Genomic DNA, 26213 nt, shown 5'->3' with positions numbered 1-26213 from the left:
GCTGCAGAATTAGTAACATTCTGTTACAACACAGTTAACATTATGCAGACATTTATATTCAAGGACTGTTGTGCTCTGATCCTCAGGTGTCATGTAAGACTCAGTATCAAGTATTAGTGAGTAGTTTTCCTTGGATTTTGGCTGTTCACTAATTAATAAACTGTAATGAATATTGAACCTAACTCCAAATGGGTTTAAACCCAGGAGTCTAGAGCTATGAGGAATCACTACCTCTATTTATTAGGTACCATTTTGTAATCTACTGTCTACATTGTGTGGTGTTGTCTGTTCTACTGTGTCGTGTGCTGTACTGTGCATGTCCTTAGAGATCAGTGTGAATAAGAATTCCAGTGCACATGTACATATGGCAATACACTACTCTAGTTTCTACAAATGGTGAATGCACAAAAATCATGTTTTTTTCCAACTGCAGTCAAGGTCCTTTTGCAGCTTTTGAATTTCCATGCACATTTTTTCTCCCAGGCATTCAAGCCCTGAGATCCCTGCCCTACTTTTTCCTGCTGTTTTAATAGGTAGCTTTCTAATGAGGCACGTGCAGTCTGTGTTGATTGCATCTGTGAAAGCAAGGCCAAGGTGCTCAGAGGGAGAGCTTTGGCTCATCGTGCTGGACCAAAAACCAAGCACTGTCTTAACAAGCCCAGACCTTTCTCGTGGTCGTCCACAAAAATAGGAAAATAAAAAAAAAAAACAGCCTGTAGCTAATCGTAACACACAATGAAACTGACAGCGACAGCTGGGTTTTTCTGGTTGTGATCAAATCCCGGTTCCATCTTGGGAACCACATTTCCAACAAGCCTAAGGACCCTCTTGGTGGGCCCTTACTAAGATGCAGGAGCCTTGGTCTCTGATGTGCGGTTTTGAGTTCCTTGTTTTTTGCTCCAGCACCTCTGCAAAGGCACAACAGGGAAGGAATATAATGTGATGTGGCATTCACTTCACTTTTCCCCCCCACTCTTCCTCATTTGGATTTGAACCAGGATCCATCCTGGGAGCAGATTGTTTCCAGATCAGAAACTATAATATTTCCCAGCTTTCTCAAACCTTTTTCAAACTTAGTCAGCAATGTGCTTTGTCCAATTATTTTTTTTTGACGTTTTTAATGTCCCAGTGGCCATTGTGCTCTTGACGTTTAATTGAAAATGACGTCCTTTGTTTTGTTAGGAAAGCTGAAATGATGGGCAAATCTGCCTCTGACCATGACTTCCTTGGTCACATAGGTAAGAGATTGCAGGAATCCCTGAAGAGTACAGGTATCGGACTACATTACACAGATATTTAACCATTACTTCACAACGCAAAGGGATTACCCAGAGATAAAGGACAGGTTTCCTTGTAATGCTGGTCCCAGACAGTAGTGCATAGCCGAATTGCCTACACCTTCAATTTCAAATGAACAGGTCTCAGGGAGGTTAAAAGAGATAAGAAATTGGTTTTTCAGACTACCATTTGCTATGTGCTCAGATGTTAATCTGTAATTACCCAACAGCAAATAGCAGTTCAAATCCACCAGGATTCCCTGGTGCTGTGAATCACAGTATTTTTATCCCTGTGTTTAAAACTACAGTATGTGTGCTTAGAGCACTGGATTTAAGATTTGCACAGCTGTTCTAATGTTCTAATAGTATGCACATATAGCTGAAAAAATTCATTTGTGAGTTGCACACCAAAAAAAACAATTGTTTCAGGACATTTCAGACTAAAACTCCCTCCTACTCTAAAAATATTTTCATAAACCGTACAGTATGCACGGTGCACTGATGTTTGAATATAAATATATATTTTTAATGACAGACATTTGCTTAACTGCTTCGTAAAATCCAACAGCTACATTTACAACTAAGTCAAGAAGCAAATGCTGCAAAGAGTGCTTGTCGGACTACGGTAGGAAAGCTTTCACAGTGGCTGGCTGGTTTACATTCGGCAAGATGTGCTGGAGATGTGAACATTTCGAGTTGTGTCTTTGAAAGCACGTTTTACCGTGTCCTGCAAAGAAGCTTTTATGTTTCTAATTTCATGCTCATCAACAACAACAAAAAGCTTTTTTAGGAAAGCGCAAATACAAATTCGTGGCAACCATGAGCATGGCTCTGTTTCTAGTTAGGAAAAAGTATGGCCCTGTGGCATTTCTCTCATATTGTCAAGGAAGCATTGTCTAGTGTCAATACCACAACTCAAAACACAAGCAGGATCTAGCAGGGGCTAGCATTGCTGCCCCACAGCGCTCAGGCTCAGGGGTCAATCCTGACCTGGGGTGCTGTCTGTGGGGAGTGTGTATGTTCTCCTTGTGTTCGTGTGGGTTTCCTCCCACAGTCTGCAAAACACCCTGGTAGGTTATTTGGCAAAACAGGCCCTGGTGTCTCTGCGTTTGCATCTGTCTGCCATGTGACAGAGTGGCCGTCTGTCCAGAGCCTATCCTGCTGTGCACATGTTGCTTGCTGGAACGAGCTCCTGCTCTCCTGTGACCCTGAATTGGAGGACGTGTTTAGAAAATGGCTGCGTGTGCTACAGTAGATGAATAAAACACAACTGACTGATTGAAGAATCTCATTGGTCTTTTGTAATGTTTTGGAGCAAAGTGCTTGGATAAAACTGGTGAAATATTGCAGGACACTCCCATCAGTCAGTTGGGTAGATGTTTGCCATGAAGCTAGATGTCAACAGAAGTATTTGTGCTTGATTAATATTCATTATATTTAATAAGTACGTATTAATATTAATAGCCTTCATCTTTACCTAGAAGGAAATGATGGCTTAGTATTGAATTATACATTGTTTTTGGATCTGGTTTGGCATCCTGATGTCCTGAAGAGTCCTAATGCAGCATCCAGAGAAATGACAGTGGACAAGTGAAAGGGGGAGTGGGTAGCTCTGTGAGCTGTGACTCTGTATCTTTGGCAGATGTGGTTGAATTCGCAAGCAGCCTACGGTATACTGATACTTTCTAGTCATGAACTGATACTACAACTATAACACTGATGACAGAAGCATCAGCAGAGCTGAGCAGAACCATTGTCAGAACCCTAATGGAAATTCACCTTAGTAATGTTCCTGTAGTTTTTTCCCCCACTTTTACCACTGTTGTTTCCTATAGCTATACTATGTCTTCGAGATGTGGTAGCTCAGACGGCAAGGGTGGCTAGCTCCTGACCGGAAGGTCCTGGGTTCAATCCCAGGAAGGGGCAAGTGATGTAATTTGCTCTAATTCCTTCCAGACAGCTCCCAGGTCCAATCAGCCTGGTTTCCAAGTCAGTTCCGGGGGGTTAATCCATCTGGAGGTAATAGGCCGGCCAGACCGTGATGCTGACCACATCACCTCCACCTCCAGTGTCGGATGGTCAAGAAAAATGGTGGCCCTTACCCCCCATTCCCCCATGGGTCTTTATGGCCTGAAAAGGGACCTACCTATAATATGCCTTCACTGTGCTCCACTGCACTGGCCCATGGGAAGACTTGAGCATATTAACTTAAACATGCATTTGAAAGAATTGTCTTGTGGCATAGCAGTGGGCAGTGAAGGCATGCAGAGACCATGGCAAAGCCACAGAAATCCTGCAACAAATGCTGCTACAAATTTGTGATCTATTTCCTTATGAACGTTTACAGCTGGAGTTTTGCAGAAGGCTGTAGCAGTTTTACTGCTTTACAACTTGTTGTCCACAACGCAGAAGGGAAAGTGCTCTCTGAATCTCATGGGCATTGAAGTGGAAGGGCTTCCCATATTCTCAGGCAGCCGTGCTCTCAGAAACTCTTGGAGAGCAATGGAAACGAAGGGAAAGTACATTAGGACTGAAAGCAGGAGGCACTTCTGGGAGTACGGAACAAGTTCATAAGCCCTGTTACTAAAGCTGATGCATTCTCTTCTTTCAAGAAATGGCTAGATGAGATCTTTTGGATCAAATAGCGACTTGCATTCTTTAGACAATCACATCACATTTTATGGAATGCAATAATCATGCCTCAAACCCATATCCCTCTTATATTGAGTTTGTTGTACTCACCACATGCTGACAGATATTCACATTTGTGCTGGTACTTACTGTATTTCCACTTGCCTCCAGGCTGTGCTAGCCTTATTGTCATTTGATAAATTGATTAAATATTTACTTTAACGTAGCAACTCGATTTCTTTCTCAGACTTGCACTTAATGTTGGCCTGTTGAGTTGCCAGTTGACGTGGATCAGAGCATTTGTCAAAGGAAATAAGCAAACAAAATAGATTCAGCCAAACAAACAGTACACTCTGTCCAAGCTCTTATAGTCCCAAAAGCACTAGCTAAGTGCAATGCAGAAGTATGCAACATGAATTCAGATCCCCAAATTAACAATAATGCTCAGCTTGTCTTCTGTGCAGTCTGCTGGATGGGATATGCTACAACACCTTACTATTACAACTAAAAATAATACTAATGAAGACGAAATAAGAGCTATAAAATCAGACAAATGCCAATTACGCATGGCCTGTAAAAAAGGTTAAGTGATCTTTAGTCACCATAGCTTCTTAATCACAATTACAGCGAAAGTTTCAGTTTTATCCAGGACAATCTGCCATTTTCTTGGGAATTCTGGAATTTTCATGTGTTTATCAAGCTTTCTTTGTCACACTGATCATGCTAAATGACTCCAGCTGAGGAGAAAATATTTTTTGTTTAAAGGCTGGAAATCATACAGAAAGAAACACATGTGGCTTTTCTACATAATATATTTTGTCAGGAGAAGGCACAATTCCCTCAAATATGTCCTAAAAATTGTTTGTGCGAATTTTGTCTACTGAAGTATAAGCAATAAGTAAGTAATTAAAGATTACTAGCTACCAGCCAGCAAAATAATTAAGATTGCTCATTCTGGATCGGAGAAACAAACACATTACACTGCACACCTCACCTGTTTATTCCTACATAATTCAGTGGGCGTCTGTTCTCAAATCAAAGAAAATGTGCATGAAAAATGTAGAACATATTCATTTACATTCAGCAGTTTTGGAGGAGAAAAAAAATTAATTTTCAGAAGAGCTCTAGTAAACAACAGTGCCCACCTGTAGAGAAGTTGCATATTATAACTGGTGACCGTAATGAAATTAGGATCTGTGTTTTGGAACATTTTCTGTTATGTAAATAATCACAGTCTACTTCTCTGAACTGGTATTGGAGCATTTAGAGGAATGGTCCATTTTTGGGATAGAACAGATTCCTAAATGGTTATGGTACTGTATACTGTAGTTTCTATATGGTACTTTGTGGATTAATTTCATGCACATCAGATTTTCACATCACCTACAGTCTCAACAAATAGGATCTCTACCCACAGTCCTAGAAAAGATCTTAAACACCTCTCCACTTTGAATACGCACTACCCTCATCCAAGAGACGCCTCTCTGCCCCACGTTATCAGGTATTTGACCTAGGAAATAATTTATTCTCCTTGGAATTTCACTTTTAAGACATAAAGTAAAGTCTGGTGTTGTGTTGGGTTCAGTTTGCCCTGGGAGATAGATTTGAACTGAAGTAGCTTCCAAACTCACAAGAAGTTTACAAAAGTCAACCCAGAGCAGTTTAATTAAATGCCATTAAAACAATGGATGAAATAGCAAGAACAAAACTGCCGTGGCTTTACAATGCTTTCATTCGGGAAAAAGTTAAAAGGGATATTTTATTCCTCTATTTTACCAGCTACGTCAACTGAGTGCAAAAATTGTCATTTACAATGACAACCAAGAGACCTGCTTATACAGTATACAGCAGGGCACTGCACTGGAGCAATACAAGTGAACCACCTTGCTTGAGAGAACAAGAGCTGTGTCCCATCTGGGATATGCACCCATAACCCTCCAGTCCTAGTCCTCTATCTTCACTGGTCCTTAAAGTGGAGTCATCATCTCTCGTCCTTCATTTTGAGGTGCAGCTGAACATGACCTGAGCCTAAGACTACTTGTGTGTCAGATTCAAACTGTAGCCTCAGTACATGATAGAAGATTTCTATTAGGTAGAGGGAAGAAGTTTCTTTTACATAAAAGGCCACGATCAGGAGATAATAATAATTACTAATAGACATCTTATTATTATTATTAGATAATAATAATAGACTAATATACTTATACTTCTGTAGCATTTTTCTGGAAAAACCATTCAAAGCGCTTTACAGGTAATGGGGATCCCCTCCACCACCACCAATGTGTAGCCCCACCTGGATGATGACATGGCAGCCACAGTGCGCCAGAACACTCCCCACACATCAGCTCTCAGTGTGGAGCAGAACAGACTCATGAAGCCAGTTCAGAGATGGGGATTATTAGGAGGCCATGATTGGTAAGGGCCAACAGGAAATTTGGCCAGGACAACAGGGTTACACCCCTGGACATTTATAATGACCCCTGGGATTTATAATGACCACAGAGAGTCAGGACCTCGGTTTTACGTCTCATCCGAAGGACGGTGCCCTTTTACAGTATAGTGTCCCCGTCAATATACTGGGGCATTAGGACCCACATAGACCGCAGGGTGAGCGCCCCCTGCTGGCCCTCTTCCAGCAGCAACCTTACCAGGAGTCTCTCATCCAGTTACTGGCCAGGCTCACACCTGCTGAGCTTCAGTGGGGCTGCCAGCTGTGCATTGCAGGGTGATATGGCTTCTGATTAGGGTTTCTTACCCAGGACAACTGCAGCCAACCTCACTTAAGCTGTCTTTGTTCACTGTGGTCAACTGCAAAGTATCCCAATGTTCTGGTTACGCATTCTGAGTACTTGTGTACTCGTGGCGTGGATGTGGGAGAATACCCTTTATAACAAATCTTCTGACCATTTGTAGAGTTTGTGTTACAGATGCAGGTATAAGCTGTGCAGAATTAGCAGAAAAAGAATGAAGCAGCTGTAGTAGATTTGATGAGAAAATACCAAGGACGGAATTGCTTTGCAGATAAAAATCAGAGACTCAAAACTCAATTAAATACAGTATATTAAAAACAGGCCTTCAGATGTTATTAGAAGTATTACAGAGGTATAGAGTGTATAGTTATATATATATATTATGGAAGTTTGAGTTGCTGTTGGGGTTTTAATACAGATCAATAAAATGATTTGTTGGATTTTTCCTTTAAAAAAACAATGGGTGAAGACAAATTATACTAAAACTATACTAAATGTAGGTTGCTTTTTTTCTCACCATGAACTGTTTTTTAACAACAATTCCATGTCTTGGAAATAGCTTCTTCAAGACCTTTTTTTTTTTCCCTAGAGCTTCAGCTCAGCGACCGAGTAACTTGGGAAGACATGGAAAATATGTATCCATTCCATAAATCTTCCAGATCTTGCATCGAAATACGGAGTGCCAGCTCAAAATCTTTACTGTACTAATAACATGTTTGCTTTTCATTTCTTTGGCAGGTGTCCTTCCAAAAACCTAATCTGAGCCAGTTTACCAGCTAGTCTCAAATCAAGACTAAAATTAAAAGTAAGAAAAGTAATAAGCTCTCTCTTTTTTGGGGGTCTGCAGGTGTTTATCCTTTGGATTACCTTGGTCTCGCACACCGTTGCAGAACTGTCCTGTGATGCTTTGCTCATCGTATCTGGAAACCTCACAGGTAGGTTAACTCTCTTTGTTAAAGGTACTCCTGACCATACAGCAAAAGCATTCTTTTTCACATGTTCAGTGTCTTGCTACAGCCAGCTTTTGAATGGCTCATACCCTGAAATATCCCAGCAATGGGCTGCCAATGCATTCACAATTATACCACTTGCTGGAACATCATCACTTGTTAGGAGGGATGAGAGTTCAATAACTCAAAGAGGTCTCTGATGAATGTGCATACACTGATGTACAAAACATTTACTCTTAAATTAAGAAAACATATTTAGTTTCAGAAGCATGGTGCTAATATTGATGCTTATAGTGGTTTATGAGGTGATCATCATATTTTTGTATTGCTGAACTTTCTCAGACTTCGCTGATAAAATGAATGAGCTTGATCATGGTTCTTATTGGAGTGAAATGTGTATTATAGCAGTGTGGCTCTGTGCTCAGTGTAGTGAAAAAAGCATTATTCCAATTTTCTTCCTATTAAAAATTGATTTTTTTAAAAACTGTTGCACCTTCACGTCTCACCGATACAGCCAGCCCAAATACGTTTTTGCATATGCCTGCACCATTTTGAAAAGTGCAGCTCTTTACTGTGTAAGGAATAAAGCGATACAGTATACATCAGAGTCACAGGAAAGCTAGTACTGGGATGAACAGTTCAAGGTGCTCTAATTATGCAGTGTATGGACTAAAAATACAGCTTACGTTTAAAATATAGAGATTGAATTTTCCTCCAACACGCCGAACAGTGACAGGGCTTTAGAACTTCATTAAAAAAATCAAAATAAATAAAGCAGCTTACGACTCAGGAGGGCAGATTCCATCTTGAGATTTTTTTTTTCCATTCTCTGCGCTCTCGATTCAGGCGTAAATCTGGCACCAGTTTTTGAAAATTGGATTAGACTTCACGTTATTCATAAAAGCCAGGCCTCCCAGATACGATTTAACCATTTTTCAAGCAATTGGTCTCAGATCATTACAAATGAGCCTTTCTGAGATGACCTTCAAGGCATTCTTATTGTGTTCTTTCTTGTCTTCATCTCCGATAGCAGAGACAAAGCACTAAAGGATCAACCGCCCCCCAAAAAAAGGTTCCAAGAATGAAAAATTAAAAAAGCATGCTATTGGCGTTGGTTTTTAAAGTCACTTTGGTCATTTGAGAGGTTTATTCTTTGATCATCATCCTTTAAATAATTTTCACCTGGGTCTCTCACATGCAAGCTCCTCTAATGTATCCCTTCAACAAACTTTTACAATTTTTATTGACAGATACTGAGGGGGCACAGGTTAGTCTGTTTGTCTTCTTATATGCCAGCAAACTAGGAAACTATTTTGAATCAGATGGGGTCTCTGCCTGCTCCCATGAATCGTAACATATCAATCAGTCCAAAACATTTGATCAATTCTTTGTCACCGTCAGATATTAATAACAAATCAAATTCGAATTGGATATTGTTAAGCAGGCTATCAAAAAGCTGGCTGTACACTATTCTGCATTGGTATGAGTTATTGGCAGGAAAGGATGGGCTATCCTTGTCAGCCATTAACATAATCAAGCACTTGGCTCACTAACGCTGTACTTCAGTGGTCCACAGATAATCAGAGAAGACGGTAGTGTGATGCATTATTCAGGTGTCTTGCAGAGAACTGCCATTTAGCTGATCTTCTAGGTATGCTTTGTTGTCTTCCTGCAGGCTTGGCTAGCTCAGCTGCTGTAACATAACTTCCCCAACCCATTGGGAAATGTTTCAGAGGCATTCAAACCTCCCCTTGTGAAGCTGCACCTCTGACCTCAGTCCAAACACACGTTAGAGCCCCAATGCCACAAATGCCAGTGCGGTGCAGTCTTGGTCACCCTGACCCTATCCCAGGTGCCTGGCATCACCCTAATACGGACATACACACTGTCAGCTCTTCTTTAGCTTTGCTCACTCCAGAAGCCCAATTCCAGAAGCCCGGTGAGTGGACCTGACACAGGCCCACTGACCGGCTTTCAGGATGATTGTGGACGTACAATGCAGTTCGGGTCATTTTCTCTGGTCTCCAATGCTATCCAACTGTGCGAGAAAATGGCATAGACAATCTATTTGAAGAATCTGGACATTTAATAGCATTAGTAATTATAGTCATTTTATTTAATATGGCATTCTAGGGAGGCTTTATAGTCATAAGGATCTCCAGGCTGGTTTTGATTTCCAATTTCGAATTCAATGTATGTATATATTCCCAAGCTCTCTTTATGGCAAATTGATTTTTAAAAGACTAGGTAAATCTGGACTTCAGGCTCTTGGGATCCATTACAATTAAATCTTGTTTCTTCAGTCTCCCGGATGTCTTGCATCACTGCAAATGAAAACAATCTGGAAGTGTGTCATAAATAATGGGGCTTGAGCAATAAACCATGGCAAATCACTTCAAACAGGCAGGATTGCGAGTTGCCCAATGTGGTTTGTATTAGACCCCCTGCTGTCAAAGACTGGAGGAGAAGAAGCGTTTGGTGCTTTTAAATCTCAATTTGAAAAAAGCAAAACAACGCCTATGATGAAATTGGATTTGGAGCTGCTGAGCAGTGTTAAGAGTAGTGATGTGAGGAGGTGTAATATTTAGAATTTGGTTAATAGGTTCCAGTTAGGATCCGTTAGGATGAATGTTCAGGTCAAGGTTAGAGTGAGGTTGGGAATCAGCTCTGGGTAATTGAAATAGAATTGTTGCAAGTGCTGGAATTGTGATTAGGATTACTGAGAGTCTTGGGGTTAGGTGAATGTTTTAGCTGGCATTAGGCGCTGGGATTGTGCATAGGCTTAGAGTGAGTTTTAAGGATTAGAGTTCATTTTAGCATGAGGGATTTGGGCACAGTTTGTGCGAGATTCACAGTGGGCCTCCTTGTTATCCTTGACGTGTACTGCACCATTAGCAAAAGGGTGCAGGTAAACTGATTCTGTGTCAGGGCGGCAGACAATCAAGACCACAGATTGCAGTGCCAGCTCTGCTCTGACTGCACAGCCAGAGTGCCGTGTAAGAACTGGGGCTGCACTGCTGGCCTACTTTATGCTACCCCAAGAGTCAGTCATCATATCGCATGGACAAGCTCATTTTGCATTGCTAGCTGAAGGGCCATGTCAAATAGAATAGATAGATACTGAAGATGATATTCAGTCTCCATTACATCTAATTTTCATAGTATTGAAACAAAACAAATCTAGATATTCTTCTCCTCTGTTCTATTCTCTCCTGCTTTCCAAGCTGACAGCTAAATCAGAACCAAAGTTTCCTGTTCTTCCTCTCCTGAATTTTGTCATGCTTTTCCGCACTGGAATCATCATATGCTTTTGTAAATCCAATGTTCTCATGAGCAAAACTCATTATTCTGGCCTTGAACCGGATAAGTAGATTTTTCAGTTTGGCATTCAGACTAAGGTATTACATATTCGTCTCTGTCTCATTAACAATGCCATTGACATGCCAATTAAAGGTTAATGAAAATTTTACGGATAGTCAGGCATGCTCTTGGAGCTAGGGGAATTATATTTTTTTAATAAGACCGGAAAGTGTTTCAAAGCTGTTAAAGCCTCAAAGACTTTGCTGGTCTGGCAAGCTAGTTTGATTTACTGTCCTTAGTGCTCACTGGCAGGTACTCATTAGAGTTGCGTCAATACAAGGACTGATCTGAGTTGTTTTCACAAGAACAGTGGTCATGTACTGTCCAACAGACAGAATCAATTGTCACTGGGTTAAATCCCTCTCTTCTAGGTCTGTCTGCCTCTTTTGTGTTGTGACAGAAGGAGCTGTTTTCTGCAGGAGGAGTGCTGGCTCCAGAAGGCATTTCCTCTATTTGCATGCCTTCATCCCTTTGAATTCCCTCTTACGGTGTTGGGAGAATTGCGGAATAAAGCAATTCCACTGGATCAATGTCTGAGACATCCTGAAATAATAATGCAATGTTTCTCCTTAATAATATTAAAATAATGATAATAATCATCAACATTTTACAGTCTTGTATAGCACAGTACAAGTCAGAGGAAAGTATCTTTAACTTTGAGATCACTATTGGAACTATCTTAGGGATCAAAGTAGATTAATAAAGCAGATGACACCACTCCAGCCAGACTCTCTGCCACGACTGCAGGTGTACATAAATCACAAATGTTGGAACCAAACGCAGGCTGGGTCATGTCAGATAACAAAAAAAATGTTGAAAAGCAGTTAAAAACTGCATATTAATAACAAATTAAAACTAAATTATATTCCCTGCTCCATGGACTGACAGCCTTCCCTTAATATTGCTTTGGTGCTATAAAGATTTAGCGTGTCTTTGTGTGCATTTGGTGTAGAGGAGTTGTACCGCACAGGGGGAATTCTAAAAACAATCAGAATTGATTCCTGTATAATCGGTAGGACTCAATTCAGCATTATAAACCACCCTGCAAAATACATGAGAACTGTAAGGAAATGCAGATGATAGGTGGAATGAAAAGACTCCCTTATAAGACACAGAAACCAAGTCTGTGAAGACATGCCTGGGAAACTAATAACAATTAAAGCTTTTGTAAAAATTCTATTTGGATGGTATAAAACGACATTGTGTCGTGGATCTTTTTGAATATACAAACTTGCTTACATAACTTTAATTAGAGCAATTGCAGCAAGAAACACTCTCCAGCCTTTGTCTTTATTTGCCAATCTGTGATATCACCATTGGACATCTCTGCATTAGTATAATTGTGAGTTTTCAGGGGTATTAGGTTTGCATCTTTGTGGCTCGGAAAATATTTTTGTTTTCTCTGCTAGGTTGCAGAGGTTTAGAACAGCTTTTATTCTTTAATCAATATGGATCTACAGTATCGTTTACAAAGACATTAAGTAATTCTCTCTGAAGAATTGGATAAACTCCCTGGCTATTATCTCTTCAGCAAGAGTCTGTCTATTAGTGGATTCATATTATAAAGATCATTGTGATTTATCTAAATTTATTTAAAAGGCCAGCAGATTAAAGCTGTTCTGTATAGTTTGCTCTATTACCCGTAAGTAGGATTTAGCAAAATATAATTATGCATGATTTGCTTGACCTTCAAAGACAAATTGCAGAAATCAGTGCTGCAATAGCAGTTGCAGATATAACTGCATTTTCAGAGTGAGCAAAATAAGGTATTTGGAAGGAAAACATGTGTAACACTGCAGAGAACGGATCCAAACGCCAGCCCTACGGTTTTGTTAACATTAAAGGCGTCGCTATCTTGACGGCTTCAATGCAGTACAAAGAAACTACTGCTGTGTGCAAAAAGCTAAGTGAAAGCGAAGTCCAGCGATATTTCTTATCACCACCGTTTAAGATCTCCATGCCTTCAGATTGCAAAGCTGTTGGAGCTAAAGCCGTGGCTCTTGCTGGATGTCGCTGGAGAATATGTTGCTGTTTGTGACCCATCCGATGGATCTGATTATCCTCGAGCCTCACTGTTGCCTCCACAAGCGTTGATTTGAACAAATGGCACAGCAAAAGTGCTGAAACGCATTCGAATTCCACTCAGTGTGACCACTCTCTACTAACATTCCCAAAAAATAACTAGAGAAACTACTCTGCTTTATATTTCTTTGAACTGGTGATCTCTGCTTTCCTTTTATTTCTTCCTTTCAGAGCCATCTCAGTCAATTGCCTCAGCCTACTGCTAGGATATGTGTAGCGTGCATTTCATACTGTATTTTGGGACACGTCCTGTGAATCCGTTTGTATTTTTCACAATAGATCGACCACAGCAGAATAGCACCAAGTGGAAGAATGATGCAGATCTAACTGATGCTACACAACAAGCTCATAGGTGCTCCAGCTCAGCCACAGGGGTCACTGTTGCTTAACGTGTGGAGCATATTTCCTCATTTGGGTTAACCTGAGGCCATGCAACACTAATTGTGCAGCTGTGCTGTGCAGTAATTGTACTACTGCTTTCCTGGGCAGTCCCAGTCCATGCTGAACAATGACATCGAGCAAGTTCTAGCAGTTAACGTCCTGAATGTAGGGCTAAGTATAGCCCTCCAGATATAATTTTTTTATTGGAGGAAGATATCATGAACCTCAGCAATGTATTTTGTTAAAGTGAGAAAGATGAGGTTTTCTTTCACTCACAAAGATTGCACCATGAGCGTGACCCCCTTTGCCCAAATGAGCAAAGCAGTTACCGCAGTTTCTTTGTTGAAAGCAAACTTTATCCTTCCAGGTCATAGAACGGTGATGAAATTGAAGACAAATTTGGGAAGTATACCGAGAGTAAATTTAAAGAGTCGCTATTTCCTCTGCCTGGATTTAATGCTTCTATGGTTGTATTTGCTTGGATCCCAAATGGATTGCCCTAACCTTTTGCCTTCAAGTAAATGTGGCCTTGAAATACCATGGGACCCAATTTGTTTCCGATCCATCAACTTAGATTTGTGCACTCTTAAACAACAGGACACAGCAGGGACAACATCTTTGGCACTGTAATCCCAGGCGGTTTAAATACGGGACAGTTAACCTCAACGTTTCTGCTACAGAGTCACTGGAAACACATGAATGTTAAAATGGTATCAGTTACTTCAGGTCAGCCTACTGAAATTACTGTTTCCTCCTTATTGCACTTTGCCTGCAATCAGTCAACTAGTAGGTCGATAAGCTTGCTCATTTGATTGTTCTGAACAAACCCCCACCAGTCTGGACAAGATAGCTGTCAGCCACTTTCAAATGTGAAATTGCACTGGAAGATTGAGTGTATATTCTAAATTATTTTGTATTGAGGAATACAGATTGTACAGAAGCTGGGTGCTGCTCACTGAGCAATGGTATCATTTTAAGGACCATTCTGCACTTGCAGTGTTTTTTAATCTCCTGAAAACTTTCCCGAATTTAAAATCTCCCAGGACTGTTGCTCTCTGTCCTGTACGAGGTCGGTGACTGACATGCTCTGTGGATTTAACTGCTGTTCGTGCCCTTAAGCCAAGAAAAGCAGTCATTCAAAAAATCGCAGGGGGATGTGGATGTTTAATGAAAACCATCAGAACATTTTTTTATCCAATGAAGTTATCAACATTCAACCATTCAGGAGCAGTGACTAAAAGTGTTACATCTTAACTCCTTCTTGAAATGTTAATGAAATTTCAGAAGCCATTATTTTTCTCAGTGCATTGCATCACTTCCTGTTCCTGTTTGTTTCTAACCTCAATGTTGCTATATTTTAACAGATGAATTCAGAGCTACAGACATTGGAGCACTGAATGAAATAAAACATTGAGCTGCCGGAGGATCAGGACACTTGAATTATTTTTGTCGCAACAATGTCCATTTTAACAGCCCAAAGATCTTATTTGATTTCTTTTTGTTCATTATCCAAAAACCTTTCTCGGATATACTAAGACCACAACTCCGTTTCTTCCAAATTCTCAACTTTAAAAAGTAGGTTTCAATTATTCAAGACGCGTGGTTCAGCTGACTGAAGAATTTTGGAGCTCACACAAAGCTCATGTGTTTACATGGATAATATCACAATATCTGTAATGGCAAAATGGAATTTTGAAGCCTCATTTCCATGGTCTTTCCTAGTTATGAATTTATTAATACAGGAATTAAGAGGAAACAATCAAGCTTTAATTAACATTGTGTTTCACCAGGCTTTCATCAATGCCTGGATTCTTATCAGAAGACTAAAAGTCATAATTGCTCCGGAAATATAATATGAGAAAGAGCTCCATAAAAGGGACTTGACTTTGTGCTGCAACCTTGCTCATTTTTCTCCTCTGACCTCATTTATTTTTTTCCAAAGTAGAACCTTTTCATGTTCTGCCCTGATCACCACACCAGTTGCCAATCTTCTTACAATGATGATTTGTTTCCGAAATCACTTGATTATAAGGTAGTAAACACTAAAGACCCATTTCTGTAGTTTCCCATCAGCGTTCTGAGGTTTCATTTGGATACAAAACTGCAGAGTTTGCAAGCTGGGAATACAAATACTAATCTGCCTTTGAACACCGTACGTTTTGCAAAACATTTATGTAGGTCCAGGATGTTGTTATGCAGAATTATTGATACACACTGTACCTGCAGTATACTATACATTAAAATTTTTAAACCATTGCCACACCATCAACGCAGGAATGTTGTTAGATATGTAAAGGATCAAGTACAATATTTTTCAGGTCTACAAAATCTTTGAAAGCTGAACTTGTTTTTCCAACTGAAATGAGATATTTTAAGGCTGAGTTCACATACATTGTGTACTAGATTAAATCATGGCAGAAATTTGATTACATTTTTAACAGTAGTGAAGAAAGAGCAGGGAGCACCTCAGTGGAACATCTCCAAATTAGCCACAGTGGGAAAAGAAAACATCTTGAGTGAATAACTGATAAATGATTGGACACACACACACACACACCCTCCAGCACAGAAATTTAAGTTCTCTGTGGCTCATAAACAAGAAATGCTTTCTAAGCTACCTCCACATTATAGAGCAAGTATACCAAGATGTCTGATGTTATGGTTCACCAGAACTGATTATTAGGAAACAGTTAAGGAAAGGGAGTTTAGTGAGTTGATAACTATCTGACTAATAGGAAATAATTTGTGACTCATAGTAGAATCAAATGACGACTGGACATTCCGGTCCTCGAATGGACCAACCCATCCACATAAACATCCTGCACAGCTCTTGCAAAAAGATTTCCATAGTATGTGAGGATCAAATTCTTATGGATTCTTGAGAACAACAGCAGCACTCCCCATGGACCCCTCCAGGGAAGAATCCATGCTGGACATCTCTCAAAGGAAAAATTAAGGAGTCCTGTTGGTGCTCGTGAGTCGTTTTGGTTCCCTTGCAGAAATCTCACAGTATGGTTGTATGGGGAGATTGGGGGGGGAGTGTTTATTATCGATTCTTGCCATAGCTACTTATGGCATGGTTATAAAAGCCCTTTTAATGCTACTAGAACGTTTGAAGGAAAACAAAGGGAGAAGTGGGTGTGTTGCATATTCTAAGTGTTGAGTTGGCCATTCAGGATCTGTCAGCCTGCAGAAAAGATAGTGAGCGATGAGATTAGTCCAAGGAAGCTTACTGCATGCAAAGAGGGGTACGCCTGCATTATTGTCAGCCCCCATGAAAAGTTGGATCTCCCTTGGGGTTTCTCATTATAGACAATGGCATTGTCAAAGACAGATTGTCAAAGCACAATAAGAGAGAGGCTTGGATAAGGAGGTGCTAGGGGGAAGCCCGATAACCCTTTATATTAACAACAGGGCTTGACAGTCAGTTGAACATCTCTATTGTTTTTATTTCCCACTGGACGGTGCAGTGATGAGCAAGGCGTTTTTGCGGACAAGCGAAGGCCGTCCTTGAATCTTTCATCTCCCGTTCCCCGCACCATCCGATCGTGGCCACAGAGCGGCCAACAGCTTTCTAATTAAAGAAGGGTCTGGAAATTCAAGGCACGGCAGAAGGTTTCACCGCCTGGTCCCATTGCAAACCTAATGAAATAATTATACTGCAAGCGCAGGCAGATGTGTCACTGAAGTGGTTTCACTCACTGTTTCGCAGCAGGAAAAAACCCCCGCAGAATTTGCTTTGGCAGGAACACTTGGAAATGGGTTTAATACACTTGGCAGGCACCTTAAAGGACTACTAAAGGAAATCAGCAAGATGAACTATTCGTCTCTATTTTAACAACTAAATTCTGGATGATGCAGATTAATGGGACCCCCAGTAGTGTGACTCACTGTAAGGCTTTTCTTTAAGATTCTTTACGGTTATCTCTTTGCTTGGAGTGCGTCGGCACTTCTTTACAGATGCGTACACAGCACTCAAAGGATTCCCATCTTTAATGATCTGTCTGGACGCTGACTTGCAGATTAATGCAGGGAAGCACTCAGTCTCATGGTGATATGCACTTGTCTCTCAGAGCATCTGGGGACTGACATTGATGTCTTTATAGATTAAGTCAAAGACATGAACCAAGAGTCTCTGCGGCCCTTCTGACCCCCACCAGACCAAATGAACCCCTCATTTCCAAAGTGTCAGTCCCCATGTAGAACAATATCCTACAGAAAGAAGAAGATATACTTTAGATCGTCAGTTCCTCATAAAATGTTCATTTTGGCTTTTATTTAAAACGCAATTCATGGGGTTTTGTTAACTGAACTAGTTTGGTTACAGGTGCACAATCATTGGAATCAGGTCACTTTCTGCAACTTTTTTCCCCCTTTCTAAAAGATTGAAAGAAAACACTCTGTACTTCTGTGTTCCAGGGAGAATAGCTCTTGTTTGCAAGATCCATTTGCCATTCTGTGATCAGGGCTCCATCTACTGTCTCAACACTTTTGATCTCCTTCCCAAAACATAACCTGTCGTGACATTTAATCTGATTCCTGGAGTGAAGGTGCCCTGTGCTTTATTAGAACCTTAAATGAATGTTAGATCACAAACAAAAAATTGTCACATGAGGGTCTGTCTTTTTGGCTTTTGTGCTCTTTGAGTTATACATGTGTACATCAAAGCCCTGGATGTGATATTCTTACAAATGGGGAGGGTTACAAAACTGGTGAAAATCAGGATTTGACCGAGTGGTTTAGTCAATAAGTAAAATAATTATTCTATCCCCAAACTTCTAAGTGATTTCTAGCAACATACCCAAGTAGCTGGTATAATTAGAGGCATGGGAATTCTTCGTTCTGTGGCCCAGCTTTGTTGAAAGGAGTAACAGTCCAGGCACACTTGGTTAAACAAATATTTATTACAATGACAAAACACAAACTATGCTACACACAACTTACAACACACAAGTTACTTTATGTACACTATTTACAAACAAGGCGTTTCAGAGGGCAAACATTCTGGTCACCCAGAAAACCCCAGACTGCTACTTAGCATTAAACTCTATATATTTAATACTGGGCGGTGTGGTGGCTCTGTGGCTAAGGATCTGTGCCTGTGGCTGGAAAATTGCCAGTTCGTATCCCGCGGCCGGTAGAGGAATCCTACTCTGTTGGGCCCCTGAGCAAGGCCCTTAACCCCAGCTGCTCCAGGTGTGCTTTATAAATGGGTGACCTTGCACTCTGTCCCCAAGTTTCTCTCCCTGTCTGTGTGTCTCATGGAGAGCAAGTGGGGGTCTGTGAAAAGACCAATTCCTAATACAAGAAATTGTATATGGCCAATAAAGTGATCTTATCTTATTTTATATGCCTACAGTACATAGGCCACACAAGAGATGAGCTGCCTTCTAACTAAATACAAAGCAACCTGCAGTTAAATCTCATTCTCTGCACCCCGGATGCCACAAAATAAGTGGGAGCCTATATCCCTGTCCATATAAAAGCACCCTAAGCAGGAAAGACGTTTCTAACCGAGGTATCTTTTACCCAGGAAACCCAAGTCTCCTAAAAACACAGAATAGCACTCTCTCTCTAGCGAAGTTCAAATGCTTAGCTGTAGTCAGGTTTGAATGACCACGAAGTAGGAGCTCTCGCCCAACACAAGCTTCAAGTCCCAACTCCTCCAGACTACTCTCTCTTCTCCTTCCCTGCCTCTTCTTTCTTCCTCTTCTCCTCTTGTGCTCTTAATGTCATCTTACTGTATATTGTATGTCTGCCCTGTTCCCTCCCAATCATTAATCCACAACTTACCTAAGTATACTAAGGTAAACTTTACAATGCTTCTGCTCAAGGGACCCACCAGACCTCAGGAAACATCCTCTCTGCTTTGAAGTGAGAAGTGTTTACTCCTCCCAGTGTCACAAACTTTATCTACAATCTAAGAGACACTTCTTAGTCACTAAAGCTGAGACAATATTGATTTTCAGCTAAGGTGCCTCCTACAAAAAGACATCAGATAGTACTTAATTCACAGTTGTTTTTTAAATGTACTTATATGATTTCACTGAAGTACATAATGGTTAAATCAATGAACTACTGTAGCGGAGCTTAAATAACTAGGCACTTTTGATTGTGTTGTACTTTATCTAAAAATACATCGTCATTCGTCTTTGCTTTTAACTCCTTGTCAAATTCCACATTGAGAGCCATCACTGAAAAGATTAGCTGGTTCTTGTACAACAGAACGTGTTTTTATTCCAGTTTCAAAGGGTTTGAACCTTTAGCCATCTGTGTGGCTTATTATTTCAGCTCAATGTTCACAAAGCTTCAATGGAGACTTTAAAAAAAAATTGAGTCCATTGTAGAAGTTAAGGAGGGATGATAACCAAGTCACTTGTGCTCCATCTGTTCAAAATGTAACATATACCTCCCTGAGTATAACAGGGATCTCAGCCACCCGGTTTGAGGGAGGTCGCCTTTATCTCAGCCGGCACATTCCCTGTTGCGTGATGCTGGAAAGCCGGGTTCGACCCCAGGCAGTGAGGGATGAACTGTCAGGGCAGGAGCAGTGAGGGCAAAAACTGTTGCCTAAATCATGATCACTCGCAACATAATTTCCTGAAAACTACTGTGCATACATCAGATGAAAACCTCTCTCATTGCATCAACCCTCCACCATCTCCTGCAGCTGCCCCCTGTTTCCCCGGGGGTCTCGGTCTACTTGTCCTGTGGCCAGGTTAAGCCCCCAATAACCATCTCATTCTTTGATGTCAATATGCCCTAATGGATTAAGGTTTCTTTTTTTGTTTGCTTGCAGCTCAGTCGTCGGCGTGGAATCAGACATCCAGTAATACCACAGGTAAGAACAGTCTTTGATTTTAGTTTTATTCTCTAAGTGCACCACATATCTCTTACGACTTTTGTAACGGATAAGACAGCGTTTTGTTCGGTTTTTTGTTTTGCACCAGCCATCTGCTGTGATGACTCAAAGCCCCAGCAAGAACTGTAAAGATGGAAATGAATAAAAATGCAGATTTAAAGATGTGGTTAGGTTTCAAATGTGCTTGGCTTGAGAAATGGACATGCAGATAAGGTCGTCATCAGGTCTCACTTATTTAGGGTCACAGTTTTAGTGCTTTGTGGGAATTCTTGAGCAAAGATCACTGGGATTGAAAGTCCCAAGTACTATATTTATACTTCAGTGAGCTCATAATTGGTAGGAGTTGGGGTTTGTATTTCTCCCAAGCATTTGTTATTAACTCTGTTACAGTGAAAGGAGACAAACGTGCTGGAGTCAGCATGAACCTGCACTGGAAATAAAAGAGCCATTTTGAAATTGAGCCAAAGAAATCATTTTGAATATCCATCTTCTGAAAAGGCCTGTCAATGGGCATTGTGTGGAGGTGGTGACTGGAGTGTGTAATAGGGCTCCTTTAACATTCTTCCTTTCCGTCTGCATCCCTTGTGGGTCTTGTAGACATTGACTGGACTTGATTTGTTTCTCAGATAAATGCATACAGTACAGTGGGTTCATGGACTTATCCCACAAAAATAATGAAAACAAGAAGAATCTAATCCATTTGAAATATAATGAAATCCTTACAACAGGCTCAGCTGGAACAAGCACAGAGGAGTTAAAACGGGCTCTGCATGTCAATTCCTCATCTATTGAATCTCCCAGACACTTTACTTTGTTATTTTATTATTTTTTTCAGATGCCACTTGCAAATACTTTTTGACTGAATGTAAATCCTTTCTAACACCAGAAAAGATGTTGCAGTAACCCTGGCATCCTGATATTCAGGCAGGCCTGCTAGCGTCTGTGAAAATGTTGCGGTGTGTTCTTGTGAGAGACTTTAGGAGCCAGTTTAAAGCCTATCGGATGAGTTCTGACATCCTTATGTTGATAACCTGCTGCGTTTTTTCACTTTGCCATTAAAAATTGATGCTAAGGTGTCTTGTCCCTCTTGAGCCTGTTTTGTGAAAACTGCTAAAGAATCTTTCACGGCCAGTTGCTCACCGAGATAACAGGAAATACCTTGACCGAAGGCAAAACTGTAATGGATGCCTTTGATTCTGACAAGAAAAAGCAACTCGCACTGAGTAGGGAGCATTTGTACACAAGAAGACTATTAACTTGTGTTCACAGTGACCTTACGTGATGGAACTGCCTGTTCGGTTTACTTTCACTTTCTTCTGAAAACCTCTTCCTTTACTGAGTAAACATTGAATAAGCACAGAATTTTCTTTGCTGTCTCAGGCTACCTTTCCATTCACTGCTCCACTCCTGCTCAGGAATCGCAGAATTGACAGTGTCCGAAGGGTTGCAAGAAAAACCAGAACAGCATTAGCTTTAACACATCGAACACGAAAAGCCATAACATTTCCAATTGCTGCTGGAACGCTGCGCAATATTTTTACAACACGTACTACAAGGGAACTACCATATCTGATCCTGTCACACATGTAGACAGTGTTGCAGCCACGTTACGGAAACAATACATTTATGGTGTACGCCTGTTGATGGAAGATTTTACTTGGGGATGTTTTAGACACGCTGCTAAGATGTTAGCATGTTACAAAATACCGAGCTGACGAGTGAACTGCACTGTGTTAAGGTTTCCTTTTGTCTATGACAAGATTGTAAAGAATGTTTCAGCTTCTCCTGGGTGTCCCCAGGCGCCCCTTTGCAACAGCACAATGTTCCGTACTGTGTTACTGCTTGTTAGGGAAGTTTCCACGGTGTTATTTGGGAGGCTGGATCCTGCCTGCCCAATGGGAGAAGCTGAAGCACGTGTCAGGATGGGTGAGATTGATCAGCAGGAGCCTTTCGGATGAGCTGTTCAGTACCCAGAATGGCACGAGAGGCTCCCTTAGTTTTCTCAAGCCAGCATTTAACACACTGCTGCACCTCCTGTAAGGGAGAACAGAAGCACGTTCTTGAGAAGTCTGATAAATTCAAGAACATACTTGATTATAAAACGTGTAAATAAATAGGGTACTAAATGGAGCTATAGGTTAAAAAAAACCCAGAGATAACTCCTGTATCTCAGAATCCATAACTACAAGTCACTGCTTCTTTGTTTACATTTATTCTCCATTCTGAAAGTTTATTAATCAATAGGTAAAGCAATCAATTAGCACTTGGAGGTGCTGTCTGAGCATGAACAATCCCCAGTGAGCTCCTGATTTTGTGCCTTATAAAGGAGATTTTCACAAGTGTAGCACACAGTGGGGTTGTTACTTTGCCTGCTAAAAAGGTCAGGAACCTTTCTGATCAGCTGTTCGGTATCCAGAATGGGAGGAGTGGCTCTCTTAATTATTTTTTGCCTGCTAATAAACAACAAAAACAATTGATCTCTTTGAAAGCTATGATTTATAAATCTCAGTGATCTGAGTTTGTCCCCCCACATAGAAGTCATCTCGCTGTCTTCTGCAGATAAACTCTTCACATTTTGTATAGTACTTAATCCATCCAACCATTTCATACAATTCAGAGCCAGAGCCAGAGCCTATCTCAGCAATCAATGGGTGCACAGCAGGGTACACTCTGGATGGGATGCCTGTCCATCGCAGGGCAGTATTTCTTCATATTCCTTAATCCAACCCCGGGTTTGATTCCTCACTGGGGTTCCTCCTGTGTGGAGTTGGTTCTGCAAGGGTGTAGACATCATGCTGGCTTGGTCAGGTGGCATCTCTGTGTCCTGTGAGGGACTGGAATGCCATCCAGAGTGTACTCTCACCTTCTGCGCTTTGCTTCCAGAATGGCCCCCAGGCTGTTGCGACCCCCCAGCAGGTTTAAGTGGTCTTCTGATAATGGATGGGTATTACAGCTCACAATAAATTATACTGATGGAAAAAAGAAACACAACACCTCCTCCTCCTCCACACTCTGGCTCTCCTGTCTGCATGGAGCAGGCTGAAGAGCGACTCATCTGTGAAGAGGACCTGATGCCACTGCTGACGAGTCCATCGCAGCCTCTGTCTGGCCCAAGCCAGTCGGGTGTGATGTCTTGGAAGTGTGAGCAGAGGGCCTGTGACAGGTCTTGCTCTAAGGCCAGCAGCATGGAGCCTCACTGTCCTGTCACTGGTGCGGGCATTGTGCCTGCCGGCAGTTTCAGCAGCAGTACAGGTGGCAGACCTGAAATGATCTCTCAGATGAACCAGTCTGTGTCGGTCCTGGTGTGGTCACTCGAGGGCGATCGGATCTTGGACGGTCATCTGTCCTGCTGGTCTGCTGAAACCTTCTCTGCAGTCGGGACACAGTGGAGCAGCTCACTCCATAGTGTCTGGCAACGCTGGCACATGACATGCCTGCCTGCAGCATACCAATGGCCCTCTCCCTTGCTTCTGGTGCCATTCGAGGCACAGAAAACTGACTAAGTGTGGCCTTTTTCTTACAGTGATTTAAGCTTTGAATTAAGGCCTTTTTAAAGTTGACCTGATCAGGCACTGTTCCACCTGGACCTCGTTGGGTAAAAGTGTACCCAACGAGCTTTTGTGTGATTGGCAAGTTGCAGTGCCTCATTGCACAAGCTGTATTGCTAGTCAGAGGACTTAAAACAAATTGACAACTTTTTGTGAAAGTACATAAGCTATATCTATAATATAATCATTCCAGAAAATGTTGTGTTTCTTTTTTCCATCAGTATATATTAAAATTATGGTGATAATAGAGTAGTTTACATACACTACTGATTAATTTGAAAATGAAGCTGATGATTAGAGTAGCTGATAACTTGATTCAAGATTTATACAAAGTAGAAACAAGGGACAGTCTCTTTAACCATTCTCTTCCGTTCTGTTTCTCCAGGTGTATTCTGCAATATGTCTATAGACGGAATAGGGACCTGCTGGCCAAAAAGCAGTGCAGGAGAAGTGGTTACCAGGCCTTGTCCAGAATACTTCTATGGAGTGAGATACAACACCACAAGTAAGAGCCCCAAGCAGGATATCTAGACAAAGGATGCTCTAAAGTTGTGCTGCAGCTGAGCAGCGTTGGTGAACAATTACAGGAACTGCACTTTAGCTGATACATGGAGTGAATGCAGCCCAGTAAACAAAACTATTTTCTTACACCTTTGCTATATTCTAGGGTATTCAGTCTGTCAGGGCTTGAACTTTCAGCTACTGTCCATTCCAGTGGATATTAAGGCTACTTAAGTCCCATAATTCTTTGTATCTAAAATGAAAACCTACTGTAGTTGTGCTATGTCAAAGGATTCTGATTTGATGATGCACTTTCTCTAAAAAAAATTATGGGATTATTGGACATGACTGGAAAATAAGTAAAATGAATTGACCTTATCTTCTAGTATAAATTAGATCTAATTTAATTTGTAAATCTTAAACTGTGACCTTTCCTATTGAAGCTGAGATGAAGTATCTTTTGCCGAATCAGCAGATCTGCCTGCAGCTGGATTAGACCAGTCCCTGCTTTTCTTTGGAAGTCTTGTGAGGACTTCAGCAAATTCGCCATCATCACCAGAAAGTGGATTTACATAAATGAAAAAAGCTACAGGAGAGGGTCTCACATTTTAAATTAGTTTTTTTTTACAGCAACGCAGCAGAGCAAGTGAGCCTCAGCTTCATGGTCTGTGCCAACAGTTAGTATATTCCCTTCTAAGAATATTTTCCTTAAAGATCCTTAAGGTTTTCCAGGGATCCCTGGTTGATCCCAGAGCCCATCAGTGAATTTGTCTTGCGCACGAAATGAAGAAATGCCATTTGCAAAGTGAACAAAACATTCGACAACCTGACAAAGCACTGACCTACTTCAACGGTTCAAAAACCGTTGAAGTAGGTCAGTGCTTTAAGTCTAAGATATATCTGAACTATAGGATGAAACAGAGAGAATGATCTTAATTTCATGGTAAAAGACTACAGGAAAACATTCCATACTTTGAGTTTACTTAAAATACCTATGTTTGATGGGACAAAGTAGTTTTCCTTACATGTCCCTGCTTAATTTGTGTTTTTAGTGATTTTCCTTCCAAAACAAAATCTGGCATATTTTGCGCCCCCAGAAAGAGTATCTCATACCTCCATGTGGTGCTTGCACCCCCAAGTTAAGAACTTTTATCCCGCAGAAGCCTATTTAACCCACAATAAAGCTTGAGAGTTGTGAACGCAGATCTATTTAAACCAAGTCCATGCCTGGCCTGCTAGGGTGCCTCTCTGTTCGCTGAATGCTTTATTACGTATAATATCACTTCAAAACATCTGGCTTTCCAGTTCCTTGATACAGGTGTGTCTCTGGCACTGATCTCACATGTATATCTACATTTAGATCAAATAGGAAGAACACACACTGCAAATAAGTAGCACACAGTGAACTACGCTGCCTTGGGTTTGTTCACATGTCCATCTTGGTGTTCATATGCACGCATTGTTAGAATACCTCTTGGAGCTTTGAGACTTTCTATGGATGTTCATAACGCAGGTAGTGTCTGTACCTTTTAAATCTCTGTGGTAGCTTGCTCCCTTACTGCAATGCCACGCCTTGTGTATGGATTCAGGAATACCTGGATCTCATTTGGTTCTTTAGCAGGTTAGAAACTGAATTGGTCATGCATACTGTATATATTTCTAGAATTCTGTACCAAGCCACTCTAACACTGGGGCATTTTATAGAGACACAAGAACAGTCACAGTCCACCCGCCTCATTTCCTTTCTTTGACAATGTGTTCAATTTTAAAAAGCTTAGTTTGATCAATCCAGGACGAATCAATCCAACACTTCTCCTGTCTGCCCCCTGTGGTTTCCCAATTCTTAAATTACTCCCCTGCTGTGTTGATTT

General features: G+C 41.0%; 1 protein-coding gene across 2 annotated transcripts in view; it reads left to right on the top strand.

Moving 5' to 3' along the window:
• crhr1 (corticotropin releasing hormone receptor 1) overlaps positions 1–26213 on the top strand; it is an 89106-nt gene that overhangs the window by 19240 nt on the left and 43653 nt on the right. For both annotated transcript variants that reach the window (XM_015362236.2, XM_015362237.2), the window contains exons 2-4: positions 7506–7593; positions 20231–20272; positions 24227–24346. In XM_015362236.2, coding sequence (XP_015217722.1) covers positions 7506–7593; positions 20231–20272; positions 24227–24346 — 250 coding nt within the window. The remainder of the gene's footprint in view (positions 1–7505; positions 7594–20230; positions 20273–24226; positions 24347–26213) is intronic.

Source organism: Lepisosteus oculatus, chromosome 28 (assembly GCF_040954835.1).
Source record: "Lepisosteus oculatus isolate fLepOcu1 chromosome 28, fLepOcu1.hap2, whole genome shotgun sequence".
Lineage (NCBI taxonomy): Eukaryota > Metazoa > Chordata > Actinopteri > Semionotiformes > Lepisosteidae > Lepisosteus > Lepisosteus oculatus.
This window is presented reverse-complemented; position numbering and strand designations above follow the sequence as displayed.